Source organism: Diadema antillarum, unplaced genomic scaffold (assembly GCF_040938485.1).
Source record: "Diadema antillarum isolate AM-2024a unplaced genomic scaffold, OU_Dant_1.0 seq00000998_RagTag, whole genome shotgun sequence".
Taxonomy (NCBI): Eukaryota; Metazoa; Echinodermata; class Echinoidea; order Diadematoida; family Diadematidae; genus Diadema; species Diadema antillarum.
In genome coordinates this window covers 1858665-1882517 of record NW_027271836.1, presented here as the reverse complement: position 1 = coordinate 1882517, position 23853 = coordinate 1858665, and the positions used below count along the sequence as shown (strand labels likewise).

General features: G+C 40.0%; 1 protein-coding gene across 1 annotated transcript in view; it reads left to right on the top strand.

The window, feature by feature from the left end:
* The window catches only part of LOC139742342 (mRNA-decapping enzyme 1B-like), a 150667-nt gene that overhangs the window by 19648 nt on the left and 107166 nt on the right, over nt 1-23853 (top strand). The window contains exon 2 of the mRNA XM_071652920.1: nt 1001-1041. Within this exon, the coding sequence (XP_071509021.1) occupies nt 1001-1041 (41 nt within the window). The remainder of the gene's footprint in view (nt 1-1000; nt 1042-23853) is intronic.

Genomic DNA, 23853 nt, shown 5'->3' with positions numbered 1-23853 from the left:
TCTTTTTTTTTTTTTGGGGGGGGGGAATGGGGAGATGTCACCTTATGCTTCAGAACTGATCCTTCTTTTTCAAATTAAAGCTTGCAAGGAACGAGTTACAAATTGTACTACTTCACATGCGCATGTTGATCTTAAGTGTACCAATACCCTAAGTATTATGTCTGCTATGTTTGTTGAATATACTTGAGACATGCCCTCTGCAAAGAATGAGAGTTTTTTTTGTCACTCCCATTTTTATTTATTAGGATTTAAATGAAAATTTTAAAGAGCATACCAAAACTAAAATGACTTGAAATAGACTAGTAGATTACCCAATTCTTTCAAACGAACTACCGTGCTATTGATATTTTTTTTTTCCAAATACATCTTGAACGATAGTAATATGCATGCGCCCATGTACTTCGATTGATGCCTCGCTAACTGATCGACACGGAATCTCAATATTATTTGTGAAACGTATGCGTATACCTAGCTATAACACACACTCGTAAGTACCAGCACTTATGAAGCAGAACGTAAACGCGTGGAGCACAAGTGCCAAATTGTACGAGAGATATGATCTTATTCAGGGGCTTTCACAGGTAAATTACACCTGTTTTTTTGTGTATCGTAGCTGTACACAAATTTGATTTCCAGGGTATTGGTACATTTTAAGTACTCAGCATTAGAGTGAATTTTCATGACAAAAATTTATATTGGACAATTTGAGTGCTTTTTTCATGTGGACATATTTGATACCAGTGACTTTCTCTTCTGCCAGCAACATGGTTTATGAGAGGCCCTTAAAAAAAGTTGCAAGAATGATGAAAACACCATTAGCAGTACATGTCTTTAAAGATTTTTATATATTTCTGTAGATGTTGAATGAAAGAGGAAGAATATGAAAAATCCAAGAAACTTTGATGCTTGTTTTTGTACAACAGTAATGCCAATGAACGATGACTGGATTTGATTTTTAATGCAATTCATTCCCTCTCTTTACTCTTTGTTTCTTCTCCAGGCGAAGACGGAGATTCAAGGCACGATGTTTGTCTACAAAAGGTCAGTGCTACCGGATCCTGTTTAGAATATTTGTGTGAATCTTTTGTTTCTGTCTGAAGGAAGAAGAGTAAAAATCCAAACATTTCAGTGTATCCCTGACAGGCTCTTCCGTGATGGAGTCTCCTTGTTTAGTGATTGGAGTCTAAAGCTCTGTTTTTAAAACAGACCTTACCCCCAACAATGTCTGGGCAGCGTCCGGAGAACAAAATTCATCACCTCTGGCAATAAAACTGCAAGAGAGAGTGAGGGGTACCGTTTTAACAGACGCACACCGAAAACTTTCTCCAGATAGGTTTCCATAACAACCTGCCTATTCATGCACGAAGGGGTTGTGGTTACAATCCATGTACGTGCTCTGCGAGCAGTGTGTCATTCTGTTTGGACTATTGTGCATGCTTGTTGGGTGTATCAAAGGAATGTTACCATGAGAGCATTTTAACAGAAAGGTTGTCGGGGTAATGTCAGGGTAATATCAGGGTAATGTCAGGGTGATTGCCACAGCTGGCTAGGGTAGAATTTGGCAATTAAGTTACCATGACAACGTCTGAGCAACATTTTGCAGGGACTGTTTTAGCAGGCAGGGTGGAAAAAGATTGCTCGGATGTTGTCGCAGTAACTCTGGTTTGAAAGTCTCTGTTAAAACGGGGCTTTACTCTGTTAAATTTCTCTTAGAAATCATGTTCATGTGATGTGAAAATATATTTCTAATGTTTTCTAAGATTTTTTTTTTTTTTGGGGGGGGAAGGAAAAGTTTCTCTTATTCTAGAGGGATCAAATCTTTCATACTATAAATGAAAAAAATACATATAGATTTGATGCTAGACTACAGTAGCTCATTAAACATTACTAGGGTACAGATTGAGCCCCTAGATTCTTCAGTGCAGTCTGCTCTAGATATTTATGACATAGATGGAGAAAAACACAAGTAAATGGGAATAGCACAGGAAAAAAAAAAGCCAAGTTTGAGATGATGAGAGTTTCAGACTTACAACAATAAGTGACTGTACGGTTATCCTAAAAACATCATTGGTGTGTGTTAACTATTTTTTTAAATTAACTAGCTAGTGTTTATTACTGTAAAAGTGGATATTTTTTTGCGTGAGTAATTTTTCACACTCAGCTGCGTAAGATGAGTTTCGCATGTTTGTAATTCCGCGGAATCAAGACATCACCCACTGGGACATATGGCAAGCAAAAATATTTGCGTGCTTTTATTTTCGTGCTAGTTTCTGGTTGCACGAAATGCGTGAAAATTTCTGCTTTTACAGTAGTGTGTAATTGTCTCTTCTGCTGTTCGGCTATATGGAGTCGTACACCATACATGCATGTGTTTTCATTTTGAAACAAATTGTCAGCGTGTGGTGGAGTGATGCCGGTGTGAATGCAGCTCCTGAAGGAGTAGCGATCGTTGCCCTTGTCCATTCCTAATCGAATGGGGTTTTGGGTGCCTTGCTCTCACCTGACAATCACGGTAATTGAGGGCCAGGTGTGGGGCACAATGCATCTAGTGTCCAATCAGGGAAGTATTAGGGGGCGTGACACCAAAAAAAGAAAAAAGAAAAAAAAAAGATGATGGAATGTCACAAGATGAAGGAATGGTATCGGGATGGGAACAGGATGGGGGAGAGTTTAAAATATATATTTTTTTGTCTTTGAGGATTTCTTGGAAATGAGAGTAAACTGCTTTAGGATGTGGCAGCAGATGAAAGTGTTTCACCCACCCCCCCCCCCCCCCCCCCCCGAATTCAAATTCTCAAATTCTCAAAGATGGTGCTACCTCCAGCTGACGACAATGCGCTTGATGTTGCTTTTCTTGTTCTTCTACTTCGAGAGAGAGAGAAGTGTCATGGTCTGTGCAGGATGTTTAAGAAGGACTACAAATAATGCATGTCATTTTGCACCTCAAAAGTTGATGGAACAGTGTCTTCAATGGCTATTATTAAGCACTTTTTTGGTACAGTATGGCAAAATGAGGGGGCGGGGGGAGGGAGTGGAGGATAGAGGGGGAGGGGGATGGGAGGTTTATCATCACTTGTCATAATAGCATAATTTATGACTCCAATGCACAAATTTGTTGCAGAATAAGGTGATTCTCGCAATACATTAATATAAAAGGTGGACTTTGTAACCACCCAGTTGGTGTACGAATTGTCATCTACACAGTTAATTACAGATGTTTCAAGTATGTGTGTGTGTGTGTGTGTTTACTTAAATGGCTGTGAGATATACAAGTTGAGGAGCACAACTTATGCCAGCATTTTTTTTTTTTTTTGCATTTCTTTTTATTAACATTGCACCATGAAGTGAAAATGAAAATAAAGTGATATTCTAATAGGGGAATATTAAAGTGGAAGGTATGTTTGCGGGAAAAGAATAGTTAATGGACCATATAAAGAACAAAGAGAGAGATGAAGACCCCCCAAACAAGTGAAAAACAATTACCATCCTCTGACTATCAAATACATAGTTGAGTAGTCAAGTGCACTCCTACCAAGAACTCATGCTGTCAGTGGACAATTTGATTACATGGGGGGGGGGGACTGGCCTCAGATTCTTGTTTTTTTACTTTATTGTTATTGTTGTTGTACAGAGGAGACAAGCACTGCGATCGAGTGGAAATTCTGCGACTCCTTTGCAACAAATCCCCCAGAGGCAATGCGTGCGTTCTTTGGCAGTGCGTGTTTACGATGGATTTATTGATTTTTCTCCGTCGGTTTAATGTAGAAGAGAAAGAAGTCGGTGTCTTCGGCTATTTATGGATTCTACATGTGGTGCAGAATTGGTGATGCCTAGATAGTCTGCATGTGTGTGTGTTATGGTTTGTAATGCACAAGCCTTTTTACAGGTTAAAAGTGACTGGAAAATTTTAATGACAGTTTAATACCACATGGTACCTATCATGATAATTGTTGGTATTCTTAAGGAATGCAATCTGCAATTTTATGTACTCTCTGCAGTATGTATGTCAGTTCATTCTCTCTGTTCTTTGAGACCAATGCTGGTAGGGATGCTTGTCTAGGATTACGGATGGAAGATACAACTTTGTATGTTTGACTTACTGATCAGCAGACACTCTCACAAATGAGGCATGGTCTGGATTTAAAAGAAAAAAAAATGCAGGTCCCATAAAACACCTGAACATTTTTTCATTGAGGACAAAAGTGCTGCATTTGATGCATCTTTTATTAAATGTCTATATTTTGTTTCCAGAAAATTGACAAAAGTATAAAGTTGCAAGTGTGTGTTTTCAATCCACTTGGTACTCTAATTCAGTGGCATTCTGATAATGAGGTGTCTCCAGTCTTACTATATCCTTTTAACGGTAAGATTATTAGTTTGTTAAGTCACTGAGTGGTGAATGTTTTAGTTAACCAATCAGAATGAAGGGTTGACTCACTTGATCTAATGTATGCTAGTTCAGATTTCTAATGTGTCTATTTGAGTTTGTTTCTTTCCACTAATCATAAAAGAGACACCCAATTGACCTTTTTTTAAAAGTCCTTCCTGTTGTAAAGGGAGCAATTTTTGATTGTATTATATGTGAGCATTTTAAGCCTGAAAGTTTTATAAAATAAATATGAAGTTGAGCTGCATTCAAATTAAAACATAGTTGCTTGCTGCAATGGCTGGTAATCACATGTTGCGGTTTGAAGACAGAAAACATAAATTCACTATTGGACAGTGTGGTTTTGGAACTTCCTGATCCCTGCTGATTGCTTAATTAAAACTCCCGTCATCATCTCCCCACACGGACACGACCGCATAAACCAAACCTTGCGCGAGCAGCGCGGCGCCGGCGACAGGTACAAAGCGTCATTACACATATATACAGTTGCAAAAGCGCGTCGAAAAACGAAATGGGACCCTGGGGAGAGAGAGAGAGAGAGAAAGAGAAAGAGAGAGACTTTACGAGGACATGCGGTGATGAATACAGAATTGAGGGCAGGAGCCTTCGTCGATTAAATTTTAGAGCAGCCCGTCGAGTCAGGGCTGTCCAAGGCGAGGTAGACGTTTGTGCGTTTGTGTGTGTGTGTGTGTGTGTTTGTATGCTCATGATGTTAAGGGGAAAAACAAGACCAGTGTAATGAGACAAGGACGGAGATGGCGGCGGCGATCGCCAAATTGGCAATGACGCTGACAGTCATTATCTCATTGGCTGGCTCTCATTTGGGGAATCAAACTAATGATGTATTCAATAACATGTCGGCGGAGAGAATTAACGTTGATGTACCTGACGGGACTCGGAATTTTGTAGCCATTGTTGACGTTGTTGTCACTGTCATTTTTCTTGGGCAGTAAAGACATTTTCTGCACTGAATCATCGCTGATTATTAAAGAGAGAAAGAGACAAAAATATGACATGACTGTAAAGGAGAAAAATTAATGTAATAGTGGGCACTGATACCCTTATGATCACATGATAAAAAGGAATATAAGGATGCACTGAGCAAAACTTCATCTATGTGCATTATGCAGTATATTTTGTGCATGACTTCTGCGGAAATGCCTGTAGTTCCCTGTGCACGCAATTGGCATGCATGTACTCTGCGCTATTGTCTCAACTGCTGAACAGCCACAAATTTAATAAACAAAAAGAAAAAAGTCTTCCTGAAACCATGGGGGAATAACTTCTTTGCATGCTCTTTCTTCAAGAGCAAGCGTCACTTCCAAAGTCTGGCTGTGGTGGGCTGATGAATACTTTTGCTTTCTCGGATAGCTCGAAATGCGATAATGCAGCGAAAGTGATTGATTACTAAAAGTATGCCCTTGGCAAGTTGAGGTGTCAGGGTCAAAACTTGAATAGTGAAATTTCCTCAACATCTTTTTTTCTCTGTTATGGAAATAATTTCACTCTCACTATTTATTTTCCTTCAATTCTTTAAAAAAAAAGTTTTGTTGTTGTGTTTTTTAGACAGTTTAAGGATTTATTGTCAACACAGAAGTTGGACTGAGAAAGTTACGACGACGTGATTGATGTGTTGCCATTGTCATTCCTGAGGACATAATCCATGCCTGGCGGTGGGATTGAATCGAATCAGCTGGTAGGATTGTGGTAGGGATTAGGACTGAATCCGAGCCTGGTTAAGGGAGGAATGGATCGGAGTGGCTGACTGTGGAAGTGGGCAAAACGGCAGATGCGAGTGGATCATGCAAATGGTATAGATTATGGCTGTGCCTTCAGAACTCCAGTATCAGCTGGTTACTTTCCTTTCTGTGTTATTCTGCTTTTGTATATTAAAGTGTGTAAAGTTTAAACCTCTCAGTTGAAAATTCTGCTAGCTCTACTCGAACATGGAGACATCTGGCTTTTTGCCCAAAGGTGGCCCATAGAACGGCAAAATGCAAAACATTTTTAATATTTAAACATGATAAACAAATGGATGGAGGTTTACTGAGATTAAGGAAGATTATGTGGATATGCCATTATTCACTGTGTCAGCGGTCATATATCTATACAGAGAATAAATGGGTTAGTACACTGCTAGACAAATATATGGATAAAGAGAGGGGGGAGGAGAGGTGGGAGAATATCAGGGATACACCAAACAGGAATATAAATATAATAAATGAATAAGTGCTTGGTTCTGCAAAATCGGAAAATAGCATTCAACACAGACATACTACAGCTTTTCGACATGTACTCATTAGAGTAAAATCACATGATTGAACAGAAAACCAGAAATGAAACAATATAAAGGAAGCGAAGGAAACCGTATGGGCGAAATGGCGAGCCGTGATTGGCTGTCAAGGTAAACAAAATTAGCCTTGCTGCCAGCCGTTAGGTTGATTAATGCTAAAATAATGCAAGCGTTCTTACGAACTCTTTTTAATGGCACAGAATGGGGTCCGTGAGCTGAATGTATACTGCCTCGAGCATGCGCAGATGCATGAAACTTCTCGCTCGGCTGAGAACCTTAAACCAAGATGAACAGTATTGTTCCGCGCACTTGTGGTTGTTCATCAAGTGGTGAGCAATGGCCGAATTGCCACCATCCACCGCAGTACGCACACTAGGCTGTCTACATGCGCGCGAAGGTAGGGAACGCACGTTAGTTAGTTCATTCATGCGATTTTACTCTGATAAGTGCATGTCGAAAGGCTTTAGTATGTCTGTGTTGAATGCTATTTTCCGATAAATATAATATACCATGCACTGAATGCTTGTAGTTAAAATGATGGATTCCAAGGTTGTAGGAATAGCACTATTTTGAAAATGCAATATCTGACATTGGGAGAGTATGCCAATAATTCCACAAGTGGCTCAACACACTGCATGATATACTAGTATTCATTTTATATTCCTCCAATAAATCTTTGGATAACAAATGGTCAAATTGTTTAGATAAAATATGTACATATTGCTGTGCAGATGATCAGTGTACTGTAGTGGACATGAGTTACAGCAGTGGTTTATCAGGTCAATACCGATTGCACTTTACACATGGTATTGATAAAAACACATTGAACATGCGCATATTACGTATAATGACATCTATGGTATAGTGCACTATACCATGAATGATCTCAGGATATACATCTGTAGCACATCTTTTTTCATTATCCTTTTTGTTTTCAGCATCATCAACATCATAGCAATGTTATGTTTTGCCGCACAATGCCAGGTATACCAATCAGGATACCAAACAGGATTTTCAAAATTCTCTCTTATACCATCCACACAGCAATTTACAAGTGCATCCCCCAAAAAGCCACTCACAGTTTGCTGTGTGTGGATACTCAGATTTTTACATTTATCCAGTAGTTTATGTTGCATTTGAAATTTCAGACATATGACAGAGCTGAAATATGTCATCCTGAGGTGTTGTTGTTGTTGTTTTTGTCTGAAATTGATAAAATGAGAAGGGAAAAGTGAGTGTGTACTAAAATCCATATTTTTTGCTTTTTTTTATTGCAACAAGAAAAGGATACAGAGTTGTTTGAGAGAATGAGATTGTATATTAATTGTACACATAGTGTTCTATGTGCTGATCTCCATTAGATGTGGAACTACCATGTAATTTTCACTGTCTGTCAGAGATCAACATTTTTTTTCCTGATGCCTTGGGAAGTATTTTGAAATCTTGAAATTGAATGCAGTATCTTTATTCAATCTGAAGATGAGTGCGGGGAGTTGATGTGTATTTTCAGTGCATCAGTGACAGGGCATCACAGTGAGAAAGTAGAATAAAGCAAACTTTCCAGGAGAGAATTATCAGTTTCATGTTTGCAATTTTCAAGGAATTCTCTCCCCACTCTTTCTCTCTCTCATCCACCTCATCTACTCTCATCCTTTGTCTGTCTGTCTAACTCTATGTATTCTTATGTGCGTGTTTGTGTGTGATATATTCTTTGTATGATTTTGATATATATGCACCATTGTTTTTTTTTTTTTTTCATTGCTCTCTACCCCCCCCCCCCCTTTCCTCTTCCTGGCTAAATACATCAATTTTGTTCTGATTGCCGCTGGGAATGTGGCTTCTACTTTCCTGTGGAGTAATCTGTTATCGTCATGAATGTTTATTGATCTCGATCATTTTTGCTCTTTTATTCGTACTTGTTCTTTTGCTGATTTGATGCATCTCACTCTGTTGTTGTTGTTATTGTTTTTTGTAGACTTTCTCTCCCTTGGGCTTTTTTCCCTCTTTTAACCGTTCCTATAGAATTTGGGATTTCCCATGAAATTCGTGTCATCAACATTCTCTCCCCTCGCAGAGCAATTTTTTTTTTGCCAGTAATTGCCCAGAGTGATATGGGGAAACGATCAGCCGTATTCGTGCTCAGAATCTACACGGCTTTGCCTTGCCTTTCTTATCATTTTGGGTATCTAATCTAATTTGGGACATGACATCAAGGGCCGTCCTTTTAGTGTGCATGTGTGTGTTTTTGTGTGCATGTTCCAAACAAGTTACTGTTGGGGGAGGGGGGAATGGGTTGGGGATGCATACATTCAAACGATTGACCATACTTGTGCTCTATCAGTATACAACTTGAAAGTTGGTGGCTTATGCATGTTTTCCTCACTGTTTTATACACAGACTGTGAGATTACAAATGCATGCCATTTATACATGCATGCTTGATAATCAGCATTAGTGTGCTCGCTCGTTTACGTGACAGTGCTTGTGGTGAAATGCCAGAATTTAGGATGATGTCATTGGCCGCTGTGGGCTAAATATGTTGTATGTTGAAATGGGTGCAAATATTTGACTGCAATATTTCACTGCTCATATTAAAATATATAGTATACTTGAATATTTGTGTGTATATGTGTGTGTGTGTGTGTGTGTGTGTGTGTGTGTGTGTGTGTGTGTGTGAATCCAACAGAAGCCCAAACCAAATGATCCACCAGTCGATAATAGGCTTATTAGAAAAACTGCAGTAAATAGGATGATTTATTCTATGACAAAATGAAGTTTCTTACCCTTTTGAGTTCCCTTCACTTGTACTAAGAGATTTGAACCTCAAACCAGATGATGAAGATTAATAAAGAGCTCCTTTACAGCCCCACATATGCCTAGATGTTGTTGCTTCCATAGTTTAGTACTGCCTAAATCTGGTTGCTTCAAGAGGTAAATAATGGAAAAATCTTCAGTAATTTGAACAAACTGTTAAAAAAAGAATGACAGGAGTACCTCTTATTTGTAATTGATGAACAAAACTTTTACAATTTATATCTTTCAAATCAAGGGTGTGAGAGAAGTTTTCCTCTGTTTTTTTTTTTGTGGGGGGGGGGGGGTTAGGAAGGAAAAGCAAGCAAAAGGAACTGCAAGAGGCAAGATTTATTGGCAAACTCTATATGGGGGTTTACCTGCTACTGACTAATGGCTTGTCTTTTTGGCTAGAACACATTGGTCTGGGCATGTCTAAACATTAACCGCCTCCTAGAAAATGTGCCCACTCACATAATTTGCCACACAGACTGGACTACAGATGGTGTTGGTGAGATGTGTTTTAGATGCACACCAGTGGTCAGTTTAAAGGAAGTCACAGAGAAGGGGGTAGAGAAAGAAAGAGCTTAAAGTTCACATAAGAAGCCGATCGCCAAAAACTGGACTGTTTGTGTTTTTGAAAGGCTTATTAACCATACTTTCCTATCTCACATCTTTCAAACCCCTAAAAAGGTTGGTTTTTGAGGAATATGCGTTCAAATTTCGTCAAAATATCGAAGCCTTATTCCCCGTTGAGTCAAGACCCCTAGATTATGATGTCACGTAAGGGTATTCCCTCTTATGTCCACGCAAATGCAGTGCTGTCAAAGCTTTAAAATTGCGTCATATCGCTCTCTTATGATGGATTTTATGTTCTAATTTGTTTAAGAATTATTAGAAAAAAATGTTCTAGTGAACGATTTTTTGATACATCACATAATATTCAGAAAATTTAGAATTTTGAGAGGACTTTTTTAGTTTTATTTTGGTTGGAAAAATAACGTCCCGCGTAAAAGATTAATCCGCGAGTGATGCGACTCTGTACGTGCCAGCGCGCGGTACGGTGCGGACGCCAGATGCTGCCAGCAAAGAGCTACCTCTGTGTGTGTGTGTCACTACGTGTGTGTGTGTATGTGTTGTGTATGATGTGCATATCGAGGCAGGAAACTGGGCTGGTGTCGCTTGCGATAGCTCCTATAGGCCTACAACACGCATCACAGCATAGCACGCACCCTGTACTGTACATATCGGATACAGTCACGCTCACAAATCACGTACGTCTTGCAAAACAACCAGACTAAATTTCTGTCTACTATTATTAGTTTACTTGTGGATTGGTTATGATCTTATCGTTGTTCATTTATATGGCATTTATATTTCGAAAGTGCACTCGCGATGCTCGAGTCACTGGCACTATAAAGCCGAGAAGTCGGTTGTGAATACAATCATGTCCGCTTAGCCAAAGTGCGAACGTAACCATGCTCGCCATGCCGGCTGCCCTGGCTTGCAATCGCGATGCTCTCTCGTCCGCTCGGCTCCCCGAATTTTACCGGCGGGGCTGCCTAGCTGCTGCTAGCTAGCTGCGCCTGCATACATACGCGGGGTTCGTACGTGTTGTAGGGCGCTCAATACGGTACATGTGAATCGAATGTAAACTGAATACCGAGCACGTACGTACGCACGCAGCGCACACAGGGTATGACAACACATAGGGGGAGTGGCTTCTGCGCTTGTTACGCGTATTTTCTAACCGCTGTACGCTCATTATCTGATCGCTGGAGATCCACACGCGAATGCAGCTTTTCGGCGTTGTTTGCAAACATGATTTGGGTCACATTTTCATGCGTGCTCGTAAAAAAATGGGGTGATATTGCTGTGATTTCAAAGTTAAATTTCTCAAGATAGAAACATCATTTCGCCATGAAATTTGAAATATGTCTTAATGAATATGTCTAAAATCGAGACGAGGAGCATCCCCGTCGTTTGCCATTCCATCTCCATCGAAAGGCAGCGGCTCATAGGGTTGCGGCACCCGTGGCCCTGCCGCTGCTTCCCCGGCTGGATTGACGTCGACAGCACCTTGCTCTCCCACTTCTCCATCGTCCTCTCCCCAGCTTACATCTTCCCAACTTCCATCGTCCTCGTCTATATTCTCGTCCCCTTCTCTGCTTTTGTCGCTTCATTCCTCTTCACTAACGTACTCCTCAAAGTCCATAAAAAGATCACTCTGATAACTCACTGTTCTCGGCCATTTTCGGAAGGAGTGAAAGCTCAAAATTGATCGACGCGAAATTTCGAAACGAACCGCTATGAAAAAGTTACGATGATACAAATGTGAACCGCACGTACGTACGTACAATGCATACGATACGAGCTGCGAGGTGATACGTCATACCGACCGACGGCCGACCGGATCTACTTTCGCACCAAAACTATGAGGAGAAAATTGTGATAATTGTGTGAAATTTGGGCTTGTTGCAGATCATAGTAATACAAAATAATTGTTTGAGAAGAAGCAGTTCATGATAATACTATTAAGTGTAGACAAACAGTAAAGAGTTGGTGTCAAAAGTATAAATAGCAGAGATTTCAGACTTTGAAAAAAAATTGACAGAAATTCTTTCCCGATGCCAAATGCTTTTCTACAGAGCATCCGGGGCCCGTGGCTCTAACTACCCTGGCGTGACGTCACAACTTTTGGAGTCCCGTACTGTGGCTGGTTTTCGAGGGGGAGGGAGGGGGATGTTTGGGACTTGCAAATAGCGGATATCTAGATGCTTGCGGGGATTTGAGCCAAACTTTTTGCATAATTGGTCAATTACCAACATATATTTCATCTACAAACGAATTTTACGAACATTTATTCCCTTCATATAGGATCTTTAAATTGATGATTGATTTTTGTTCTCTGCTAATGGAATTTGTCATAGGACAGGGTAGTATCATCCGTTCTAATCCTTAGATTTGACATGTAATACAGGCAAACATTGTTGACGGTAATGGAAATAATGCCAATGATGGTAATATCGTTGTGCTGATTCCATTCACAATAGCCATCTGTAAAAACATCCATCAGTATATAATACTTTTTTTTTTCATGTTCCACACATGGCTAGATATTTTGTAATCCTGGCTGTAAAGCGTTTCGCTCTGTGAGGTAATTTGATTTAGATTGATCTGGCATTAGCTTGAATTGAAGCCAGTCATGATGCCGGGAGTATAAATGATGGAGGGTTATTTGTGGGACTAAACCATAATATTGCTCGGCTGTATAAAGTAAATCCTGCTAATGTTGTCTTTGCTGATTGATGAATGAGAAATTAATCTTGTTTCACCAGCTGGAATTGGATCAGAAATGTTCAGGATCACAGACTGGATGCATCATAGTTTTTCACTGAATCATAGGCAGGTATTTTCTCCATAATTTTGTTTTTCAACATGTTGCATACCTGCATATTGGTACATGACTGCATGAAACAGCGTATTTAAAAAAAAATTATCTAATGCTCGCGTGTGGGAGTTTTTGCTGCCAAATTATATTTGTACGGTGCACTCCCATTATAATGAATACGGTTATAACAAAATTCTGGTTACAACAAACTAAAAATTCAGGCCGCAACGTCATCCGCTCTATGTATTTTTGTTGTTTATTTGTTCGGTTATAACAAAATTTTGATATAACAAAAGAAAACTGCTGGTCCCGAGGACTTCGTTATAACGAGAGTCCAATGTATACCTAGGGTAGAAAAAAAAATCCAAATAGGATTTTCATACATAAAGAGTTAGAGCCCTAGGTGATTTTTTTCCTGCCATTGTATCAAATTATGTAAGTCAGTCATATGCTTATTTAGAGCCTGCCAGGGAAGCCATTTATGCCAGAAAGCTGGAATGGTGTTCCAAGCAATAGACAAAAAGGCATGTAGGTCAATGGGAGATGTGTCAAGAAATACAGAAACAATTTTTATAAAGAGATGATTAAACAAAAACAAAAACAAAGAGGAAAAGAAGCTCTAAAATGTACAGTAGTGTGAGCCATCCAATATTTGGACCATCGAGCGAATGTGGGAAAGGTGAGCTTTGATCAACCCAACCCTCTACCTGGCCGTGTAATTTGTCGTGATTCCCCGAAGGCGAGGCGAGATTCTAGGTCAGCCCGAAATATTAGCCACTGCAATGTCCTGGTGGTAGTGGTGGTGGTAGCAAGGTAGACTATAGTATAACCCCTTGTGCAGTACCAAGGGGGAGCTATCAGGCAAGAAAGTTGTTTGTTGGTCATGGAAAATGGGGGGGGGGGGGAGTGGAATTAAACAGAAGTAGTTGAGAGATCAGTAATGGACAGGAAACCAGCATCGAATTTAAGGAGAAAAATGAAGGAACCCTATGGGGAGCTGTGAGTATATCTTTGACTATGAACCATGCCACGTGAACTTTCTTCATTCATACTACATGCCAATGGCATGGGAAAACTGAAAGAATAGGTGTTATGTCAAGAGTTCATGCCCCCCCCCCCTCCATTAGATTATACTCCAGTACCTTTCTCCAAAGGTCACAAAATGTCACATATATTGGTTGCATAGCCTGTTCTGAACACCCCATGATATTTAGCCCTTTCTGTACCCACAGAAAAAAGACTTCAGTGTACGATTTGGTGGATCTAACTTTAGGAAATCTAGTGGTTGTGATTGATGCATCCAACATCTTTTTTTTACACTTTCCTGACATAGATCATGAACTAAAAATTGAGAGCATATATATATATATATATATATATATATATATATATATATATATGAAAAAAAAAGTCTTGAAAAGAAATCTTAAGAATGATTAAGGAAAGAAATACTCAACTATGGATAAGATACTTTGGGCCTCTAGATGGGAACTGGTATTTGTGTTGTGCAGTTGTTGTTTTTTTGGTTGTTGTTGTTCAGTTGTTATGTTTGTTTATGTTTATGTTTATGTTTTGCTGGGGGGAGCTGGAGGAAGGAGGGAAGGGAGGAAAGGAGGATCAGGAGTGGGGGGGGGGATAGACAGAAGGAGTGGTCATCACCTAGCAGGTGCGGATCCAGGAATTCTGTAAAGGGGAGGCGCCTTTACAAAAAAATTAAAGGACGGTGCTTGCGCCCGCCCATTTTTTTCTTTTTATTTCTTTTGTTTTGACATAAAATGAAGAGGGAGAGCACACCCGGTGCGCCCCCCTCTGGATCCGCCACTGCATAGGATGTTTGACAGGTGCTTACTGAAGCCTGCCGATACTCCAATATGCTTCACCACATGCCAAGAGCTCCTCCAGCTTGTCAGATACTGGTCACATGATACTTCCGTACTTCCAAGGCACACAAGTTACCTCTTTCCTCGTTTTCTCTGACAATTGTGAAAACAGTCATTGCCTTTGAAACAGTGTTTTGTGGTATGTCCCCCCACCCCCGGAATTGTATACATTTTCTTCCAACAGCAGAAGTATAGACCTGTAAGATATGTACCATGACTGTCTGACTTACTGCAAGCCTGTTGCAACGTAAGAACTGATTATGTTCAAGTGGTACAGTACTCAATATGGATTACTTTGAGTTCTGCCAAAAAAAACACCCCAAAAAACAAACAACAAACAACAACAACAACAACAACAACAACAACAACAACAACAACAACAACAACAACAACAAGTGAGTCAGAATTTGCTCTGTACTAGACCTGGTTCTTCAATGTTACATACGATGTATGTGCATAGTGATATAAACACTCTCAGTAGAATTGAACCCAGTACTGTTCGACACCATTTCAGCTGTCAAATGAGATCTATGCCATCCCAGCAAACCTCTCAAGCATATAAGGGTTCCAGTGTACTTGAAGCTTTAGTGGCTCCCAGCTCTCTTGCTTGTATAGTGCTGTAAAGAAAATATCTCAAGCCTATTCTCTAATGTGTACACCAGACATTGTACCTACAGTGACTGTTAGATCTGAATGAGGGAACAGGCAATGGGGTAGAATATTAGAATGCTCAGAGACATCGCTACCTGTTGAATTGGGGCACATAATTCAATTTCTTTTCAAATGTTTACAAGTTTCTTCTCGCGCTTGTATTCTTGGCCACGAAATCTCATTAGGAATCATGAGTGATGTGACTTTTTTTTTCGGCTGCACAGTCGAGTCGTAAGCAGTACCTCGTGTGCACGGTTCAATTTCGTAGAAATGAGAAACCCTCCCAAAGAATGCAAAGTGTTGAGTTTCTCCTCGTCTAACTCTGAAGGATGTTTACTGCTGATGATGAATGCCGAACAACGGCGGAGCGAAATTCGAGAAAGAACTCGTCAATTCTTGTGCCATTCAGCCCCAAAGGCATGGCAACAGTCCAGTGGACGCTTGCCTGAATTCGGAGCAACTCGGTACCCAGCCATGACGTCTGCAGCGTATTTCAATGATATCGAATTTTATTTTTGATCCTGTTCGACAGAAGTGTCGGCAGACATTTCGGGATTGGGGTGGGTTGGGGTGGGTCGTGGGCCACCAGTAAATAAGATGTACAAATCGAGGCGTGGTGAGGCATGTCGTAAACAACTGCTGCTTGTGCAATTTGCAGCATTTTGTCACCACATTCAACTCGTAGCACTTCACAAAAATTCTGTGAATATGAACGATTTGGTTACGATTTGCAACAAAATGTATGACACATTACATGATGTGAACTAGTTCCGATCACAAGTGATCTCTCTGTTTTACTAATTGGTTTTAGTTATGTGATTTTTTTGTATCAAGTGATGAAAAACCAATGTCTACACGTGCTCAGAGGTTTAAAATGCAGGAAATCAAGCACTTTCCTCATGTTATGTCATATCATCAGCATTTCATGCAGAAAATTCAAGTGCGTTTTTTGTAATAAATAATATGCAGTAAACAGAATTCTTATCAAAATTTTCTGATGCCCTTAGAAACCATCAACCCTCTGCTGTTCATAGTGTGAGCATTGCGTGTTTGGGACTTCAAGACTTATTCATGATTGATGGTACACTTCTTCATGAATATTTATGATATTGTTCAGCAGTCATTCCCATCACATATTAGGATACTATTTCAGACCCAAGTTGGTTGATTGAACATATATTTTGTACATCCAGTTTATAAATATCATCTCACATTTGACCTCTCATATCTAAAGAGAGAAAAAAATGTGTGCACAGTCATCTTTAGATTTTTGGTAGTGATGCAATCACATTTACAATGTGTGTTTTGCAAGTTCTTTTTATAGTTTTTTTAAAGGTTTCACAACATATTTGATTGACTTGCTAGAGCAGATATGAAAGGTTTAAAGCAAGAATAATCCTTGTTTTTGTGTTTTCCACTGGAGATGGGTTAAGCTCCGTGGGTTTAGGGTACAGGCTGTACTCTTGGAGAGGGGAAAATGCTAATTGAATTAGGCCCCGTTCAACTAATTAATGAAATTACCCCTCCTCGGCTCCCGGTCTTCTGTCTCACCCCACTCCCCCCCCCCCCCCCCCCCCATACCTCCTTTCTAATTTCATGCTGTTGAGTTATCCCCTGAAGCATAGATCTGAGAAGAGAGCAAGGGGTAATCTAGCCTGCAGTATTAGCCCTCATCCAGTTGTGATAGATGTTAATGGAAATTCAATTAGACTTCCATCAAATGCTGGAGACTCTACAAATCGAACGTCTGTCTGCAAATCAAAACAAATGAATCATTTTGAGGAGCACGGCTGCATTAAATTCATCTCATGGGTGTTGTGGAGAAACAAAAACTGCATTAAAAAAAAAAGGAGAGAGAGAGAAAAGAAAAAAAAATTGTCCTTTGTAATGCCAGGCATTCTATCTGTCCGTTTCTACTTGATCAAATGCCAATATCACTTAGTACTGAGTATTTGAATGTACAAGTGTGAACATATGAAAAATAAAATAAAGATGTGATATCTGTGAAAAGCGAAGTTTGTGATACAAGGTGGGATGTGATGGAGTGTAATCAAGTAGAATATGACAGATGATTCCTCCTTTATACGACCACAAGAGTAAGCTTAATAAAGCGACGATGCAAAAGTGAATATGCAATTCATAAACATTCACAGCAAATTCCTACACCCATTTTCTTCTCTCGAGCTCAAATTGCAATTTGAAATTCTTGAGAAATAATGTATTAAGTGAGCATCTTTGCCTCTTTACTGGCAGCACATTTTGTTCTGTCCTTGGATCTAGGTTTGGAAAATTGAAACCTTCAAATAGTGCCATCATTTACAGGATTTAAACTTCCAGTCTCGAGGCAGAGATGAAATAGGTGGTTTCTAGGGAAAGTCTAGGCTCAGTGGATATTCTGGTAAAACTGATTTTGTAGAGTGGTATAGTCACTTAGCAACACCAAAACTCTAACAACCAGGCTTTGCAACAGTACTTTAAAATGCAGAGACAATGCCAGACTATCCTTGGTACCATGAAAAAATAAAACCTACAACATTTTATTTTTTCAACAAGAATTTTGCAGATCAACATACTTTGTGAGGACATGCCCACTGTGACTAGGCATACTTTTTCCATCCAATCAGGGTTAAAATATATTCACAACAGGTTCTTTCCGATAGCTCCAGAACCCTCGCAGAACTTTCCTAAAGACCAAAAAGTAGATTTTACCATGAAAGTAGCATTAATGCATTGAGCAAGTCCCTTAGGTGGAATGAGAAATAAGAAGTGTATAAATACACTGATAGGCTGCCATTAATGTGTTTGAGGTTTGCATTCATGATTTGTTTATACGCCACAGAGTGGTGCGTTCCATTTGGAGATGGTCGAGAAAGACGCGTCTGGCGGCGTGCGATGCCTGTTTATTTTTGCAGTGACGATCAATCCCAGGTAGACTTAACATTGTTGGCGAGCGGCAACGTGATTCGCGAGCGCTGCCCCTGGTTCCTAGTTGTTGTGATTTAGTGCAAGTACAGCAATTGTGTCAGTTTACATGGCATTGTTGCTGAGCAAATACACTTTCCTCTCTTTTTTGAGATGGGGGAGGGGAGAGGAGAGGATTGGAATAGCGCCATGATGAGCCCTTTCTACTTTTGTTCACTTGTGATTAATTTTTTGTCTTACGGTAAAAGAATAAGCCTTTTTGTCTTCCAAATGGAACTTCAATTACTCAGTGAAATACAGACTCAGAATATGATGAACAGGCAGAATTTTATTACTGACAGTGTCCCCCCCCCCCCCAACCAGATACATTTGCCCTGTGGAAGGTCTTTTATTCTAAGTTCATATGATGTTGACTTAATTATATTCCTTCAGCAAAGAAGAATTTCCAAGGGAGGTGGAAACAGTCTGGTAAGAAAAACAACATTATCAAACTTCAGTCTGAGATGTAGGGAAAATTTCCTCAGGGAACTGCAGGTACTCTTTTTTTAAGTAATCGATGTGCATTATCCACTTGTGTAAAGTCACAGCTATGCTTTTTTTCAAGAGCAATCCAATACTACCTAAGAAAAACATTATACGCTGTCCCTACTTGGAAAAAAAAAAAGAGAGAGAAAGAAATAGCCCTGTCAAACGGACAGGTCGCGTTCCTTATTAGCCATGCGGCAAGAACTGTGCGATCTGAGGCACGCATCATGCATAACGCAGCCGCTGCTCACGCACAAGCCAACCTGACTTGCGACTGTTTGTTTTGTCTACCCATCAAAAGACCCCGTCACTCCAGCAGCTGGGAGGGAAATCCAACATCTCGATCCATCTGCCTTGCCGGTTATTCTTTCCGTCAGTTTTGTGATTCTCTTGTCTTTTTTTTTTTTTAACCCTCCTTCAGTTGTGTAAGATGAAACATTATGAGCAAACACTGAGACTAGACATATTTGTTTTGGTTTGATTCCTCTGTGTTTCATATCAATTCTGACAAAAGAAAAAAAAAATGTTTGGTGAATTCTTTTTTTGCTCGAACAAGCACCAATGCAGCATGCCGTCCTGTTTGTGAGAATGGTGGAAATCCATCTCTGAGATTTTCTATATTTTGCATACGACTGATTCACTAACAGTCGAATGTAGTCGGGAAGAGAGATGATATAACTACGTTTATAAAGAGTGAGAGAAAGAAACATGCATTGGACTGTCAGTTTTAATATGAGTGTGAAACCCAATGCAATGATTTTTAAAATCTCATTTACAAGTAGGTCTGTTGTCAAATATGTATGCTATAAGGATAGACTAATAGGCCAAAGCAAGCATTTGTGTTTCGAGCCATGGATGGGAGCACTGCAGTCTTATCAAGAATTTAGATTTTGACAGCTTTTGTCAGGCCTCCATATTTCTTGTGGATTATGAGTTTCAGGTACAAGGTAATCTTCTCCTGATGTGAATATATTATTGTGCATCTGATTTTGCCATTCAGCTGTTCATTCTAGTCATGACTACAGAGGTTGGAATACTGTAATTAAGTGGATATTGTCGCGTGTGTAATTTTTTGTGCTCAGCTGGGTAAGGTAAATTTTGCGTGTTTTTAATTCCGTGGAATCAGGACATTTATTACTGGCACATATGACATGCAAAAATGTTTGCATATTTTCATTTTCACACTAGCTTCTGGTTGTGCGAAAATTTCTACACCGCAAAAAAATTTCCACTTTTACTGTACGATGTTCTGTGTAGGCCAAAGGAGATGTTTGACAGACTACTTTGATTTTACAATTTCAAATTCCGGCATTCATTCCATAAAGGTTCTCCCAAAGGTGAAATTTCATTTTGGGTCAATTAGATCGAAGATTATTTGAAAAAAAAAATATAGTGATAAGAAGTGCTTTCATTCATTTCTTTTTAATCTCTTCAATGTATAAATGTTTGTTTTTATACCCCCGCCAAACGAAGTTTGAAGGGGGTATATAGGAATCAGCGGACGGTCGGGCGGTCGGGCGGTCGGGCGGTCGGTCCGTTGCAAATCTTGCGTCGCGAACTACTTCCTCAGTTTTCAACCGATTCCCATAAAACTTGGCACAGATGTGTGCCTTGGGTTGTAGATGTGCAAGACGTATTTTTTGACAGTACCCAAAAGTACGTTGCCATGGTAACGGCATATTATGGGCAAAAATGCGTACAAATCTACAACTCCTCCCAGTTTTTGATCAATTTTTATGAAATTAGGTACAGATGTTCATCTGAATATGTTAATGTGCAAGACACATATTTCCGCAGTGGCAAAAAGTGCGTTGCCATGGTAACGGCATGTTATTGGTAAAATATAGGGCAAAATGCTTCATGGCAAAACTGCTTCATCAGTGTTCTTCCAATTCTCATGGAATTCATATTGAATGTTTGTCTTAGGATATAGGTCAGCATGACACATTTCTTGACAGTGACAAAAAGTATGTTGCCATGGTAACAGCTCACATATTATGAGCCAAAATGATGGAAAATTTTGTGTTGCAAACTACTTCCTCAGTTTTTGCCCAATTTCCATGAAACTTGGTACAGATGTGTGTCTTTGGTTGTAGATGTGCAAGACGCATTTTTCGACAGTACCCGAAAGTACGTTGCCATGGTAACGGCATATTAATGGCAGAAGATCAAGGAAAGATCTTGCGGATTTAACTACTTCCTCAGTTTTTTTACCAAAGCTTATGAAATGTGGCACACACCTTGATCTTGGTGGGAAGATGTGGAAGACATATTTTTCGGACGTGTCGGAAGCTGCGTTGCCATGGTAACGGCATATAAATGGCAGAAGATCAAGGAAAGATCTTGCGGATTGAACTACTTCCTCTGTATTCGACTCAAGCTCATGAAGTGTGGCACACACATTGGTCTTGGTGGGAAGATGTGCAAGACATATTTTTCGGACGTGTCGGACGCTGCGTTGCCATGGTAACGGCATTTAAATGGCAGAAGATCAAGGAAAGATCGTTCCTTGGGTAAGACTGTCGTCACGGGGCGGGGGTATTAATCACCTTCAGTGATATTTCTAGTTTTTTCTGAGATAAAATGACTTGTATGCATGATGGCTAAAGGTATTATTTTTTCATCACAAATAATATGTGCTAGTACAAGAGTTCATGAAAATAGGGCCATCAACTAATTTCATCTTGCCAATCTGATTATCAGAGAACAAAACGCCTCAGGTCTTTAACAGGTAGCACATCATATATATGTGAACCTCAGCCATGTATCTTATTCATGACCCCAGTCTGGCTTGCATCGCAGCTTTCATCAGTAAGCCGCCAGAGGGGTTTATGATGCTTGAGTAGCAAGGTCTGGAAACAGACCCATCCATCCACTGAGCATTTGCCTCTCGGCCGGGGTTTGAACTGTACCTCCGAACGGGGAATGAAGCCCATTGAGTCGTCAGCCCCACCAGCTCAGCTAATGCTGTCTGGGTTTGGATAGAGGCAAGCTTTGCCATTTTTGGAGCTGGCGATTACAACTATTGATGCAAGATTTCTTTTCTCTGCAACGGTTTGTCTGTCCTGCTCCTAAAAAGTTCACCGCAAAAGCTCACTCTGACTTTCTTCTGTCGCCCCTGGCAATGCATCTATGCAAACGATCCCCAAAGCACTTAGTTCTGACCCATTCTGACCCCTCGAGCACAGTACTGAAACAATCATTTCAAATTGAGAAGTGTTTTTAAAAAAATAATAACCCAAAGGATTCCATGTGATCTACAACAACAACAACAAAAAATGAGTTAAAGTGAGAGAAGTTCATCAACTGTCTGTGATATTTTGTGATGATTCCCAGTAGGGTTCATGATGAATCAGGTTCCTTGGTAATGGACAAAAGCTAGATGCTTTGTTTACAAAATTTTCATGTAGTGTTTGACTTTTTAAAACTAATTAACAACTGATGTGACACAATGTCTGGCTAAACTTCAGGAGAAAGTAATATCAGAGTTTAATAAAAAAAGGTGTGGTACAAATTCCAGTATGAACGTACCCTGAACTGGAACTGATAAGGCCAAGCATTATCCAGGTTTATCTGAAGAAATAACGGCATTACTGGACAACTCTCCCTTTGGTTTGTATCAAACCCTTTCTCCTAAAAAAAAAGTCTTTGCTAGATTATTGCAGCAAAACATTTTTTTTTTTTGTGAAGGATACAAAATTTTCTTTGTGATTTCATGTTAACAAGGAAAGTTAGTGAATTTTGATGTATACAGCAAGAGTCCTGAGACTCAATTAAACCATTGCCTCATCAAATCGGTATTTGAAGATGCCACCAGTATCACTGGTTGGTGAAAAATTTGACACTTGAAAATTCCATAACTTTTCTCTTATTTGAGATTGGATTTGGTAAAGCCTCTACCATTCTGTTTGCATGATTATGATTTTACTTGATTTCTTAAAGCCAATGTAAACATAATGAGCAGATTGTACCTTAAAGTGTTAGTCATCACGTTCAGTTAAGGGAGCTTTGCATATTCCTGTGAGGATACTTGTATCTCCCAATTTACCTTTAGTCCCCCCCCCCCCTTGATGATTTTAGTCCTGAAGTCATTGCCCCCTTCCACCATTGCCAAAATATTTCCAAACCCACCCCCTCATTACAAATAACTCTGGTACCCCCCCCCCTGCACACACACACACACCTTCTCTCCCTCTCCCTCTATCTAAACTTGTTTACATGCCTGATTGGAATCAGTGTATCGACTCTTGTCCCCTCCACCCAATCCATTTCATTTGCAGTCATTGGCTGTTTCGCTTCGTGTCCTGTCGTGTCCTCCCGTTGTTTGGTTCCCGACCGACCGGGCGAGGATCAGCCCCGGCGGGGACTTTGCCACGCCATTAGACAGATGACACTCGGCAAGCTAATAAATGCGTCGAGGCAAATCAATAGACGCGAGCCGAGATCTTCTTATGATTTGCGTCCATCTGCCGGAGTTAGTCTCATTGATGAGGCCCTCCACTGCTGTCCCTAGGACATGTGACGTGCTCATGCTCAGGTTCCCACTCAAAAGTTGGAGCTAGAGGTATTTTGCCTCAAAATTTGGCCTGAGTATAGATCGGTGAGGCAAAAGGCAAGGAACAAAATTCTTTCATTTGCTGAATCTAAAAGGATGCCATGGTATCAGGATGCTTTCATCAAAGTGGTGGGTATGATCTCAATGATGGAAGTTGTCTAGAGGAGAAAAAATGGGAATGTCCCTAGTCTGTAAGTCTGTAAGTCATTCAACCCCCCCCCCCACTTATACACAATCACACATGCACACACTCACACACACTCACATGCACACCCTAACACACATGTGCACACACACACACACATTACAAATCAAGGGTAGTTAAAAAGACATGATAGAGACACACAAGAGTAGATTCTAGTATGTGCAGGTCAAAGTTATGATGTCACATTCGCATAAGAATCAAAAGGACTCTCCTCTAAAGAGATTTTTCAACATTCTCCGAGTTCCACAATAGTGA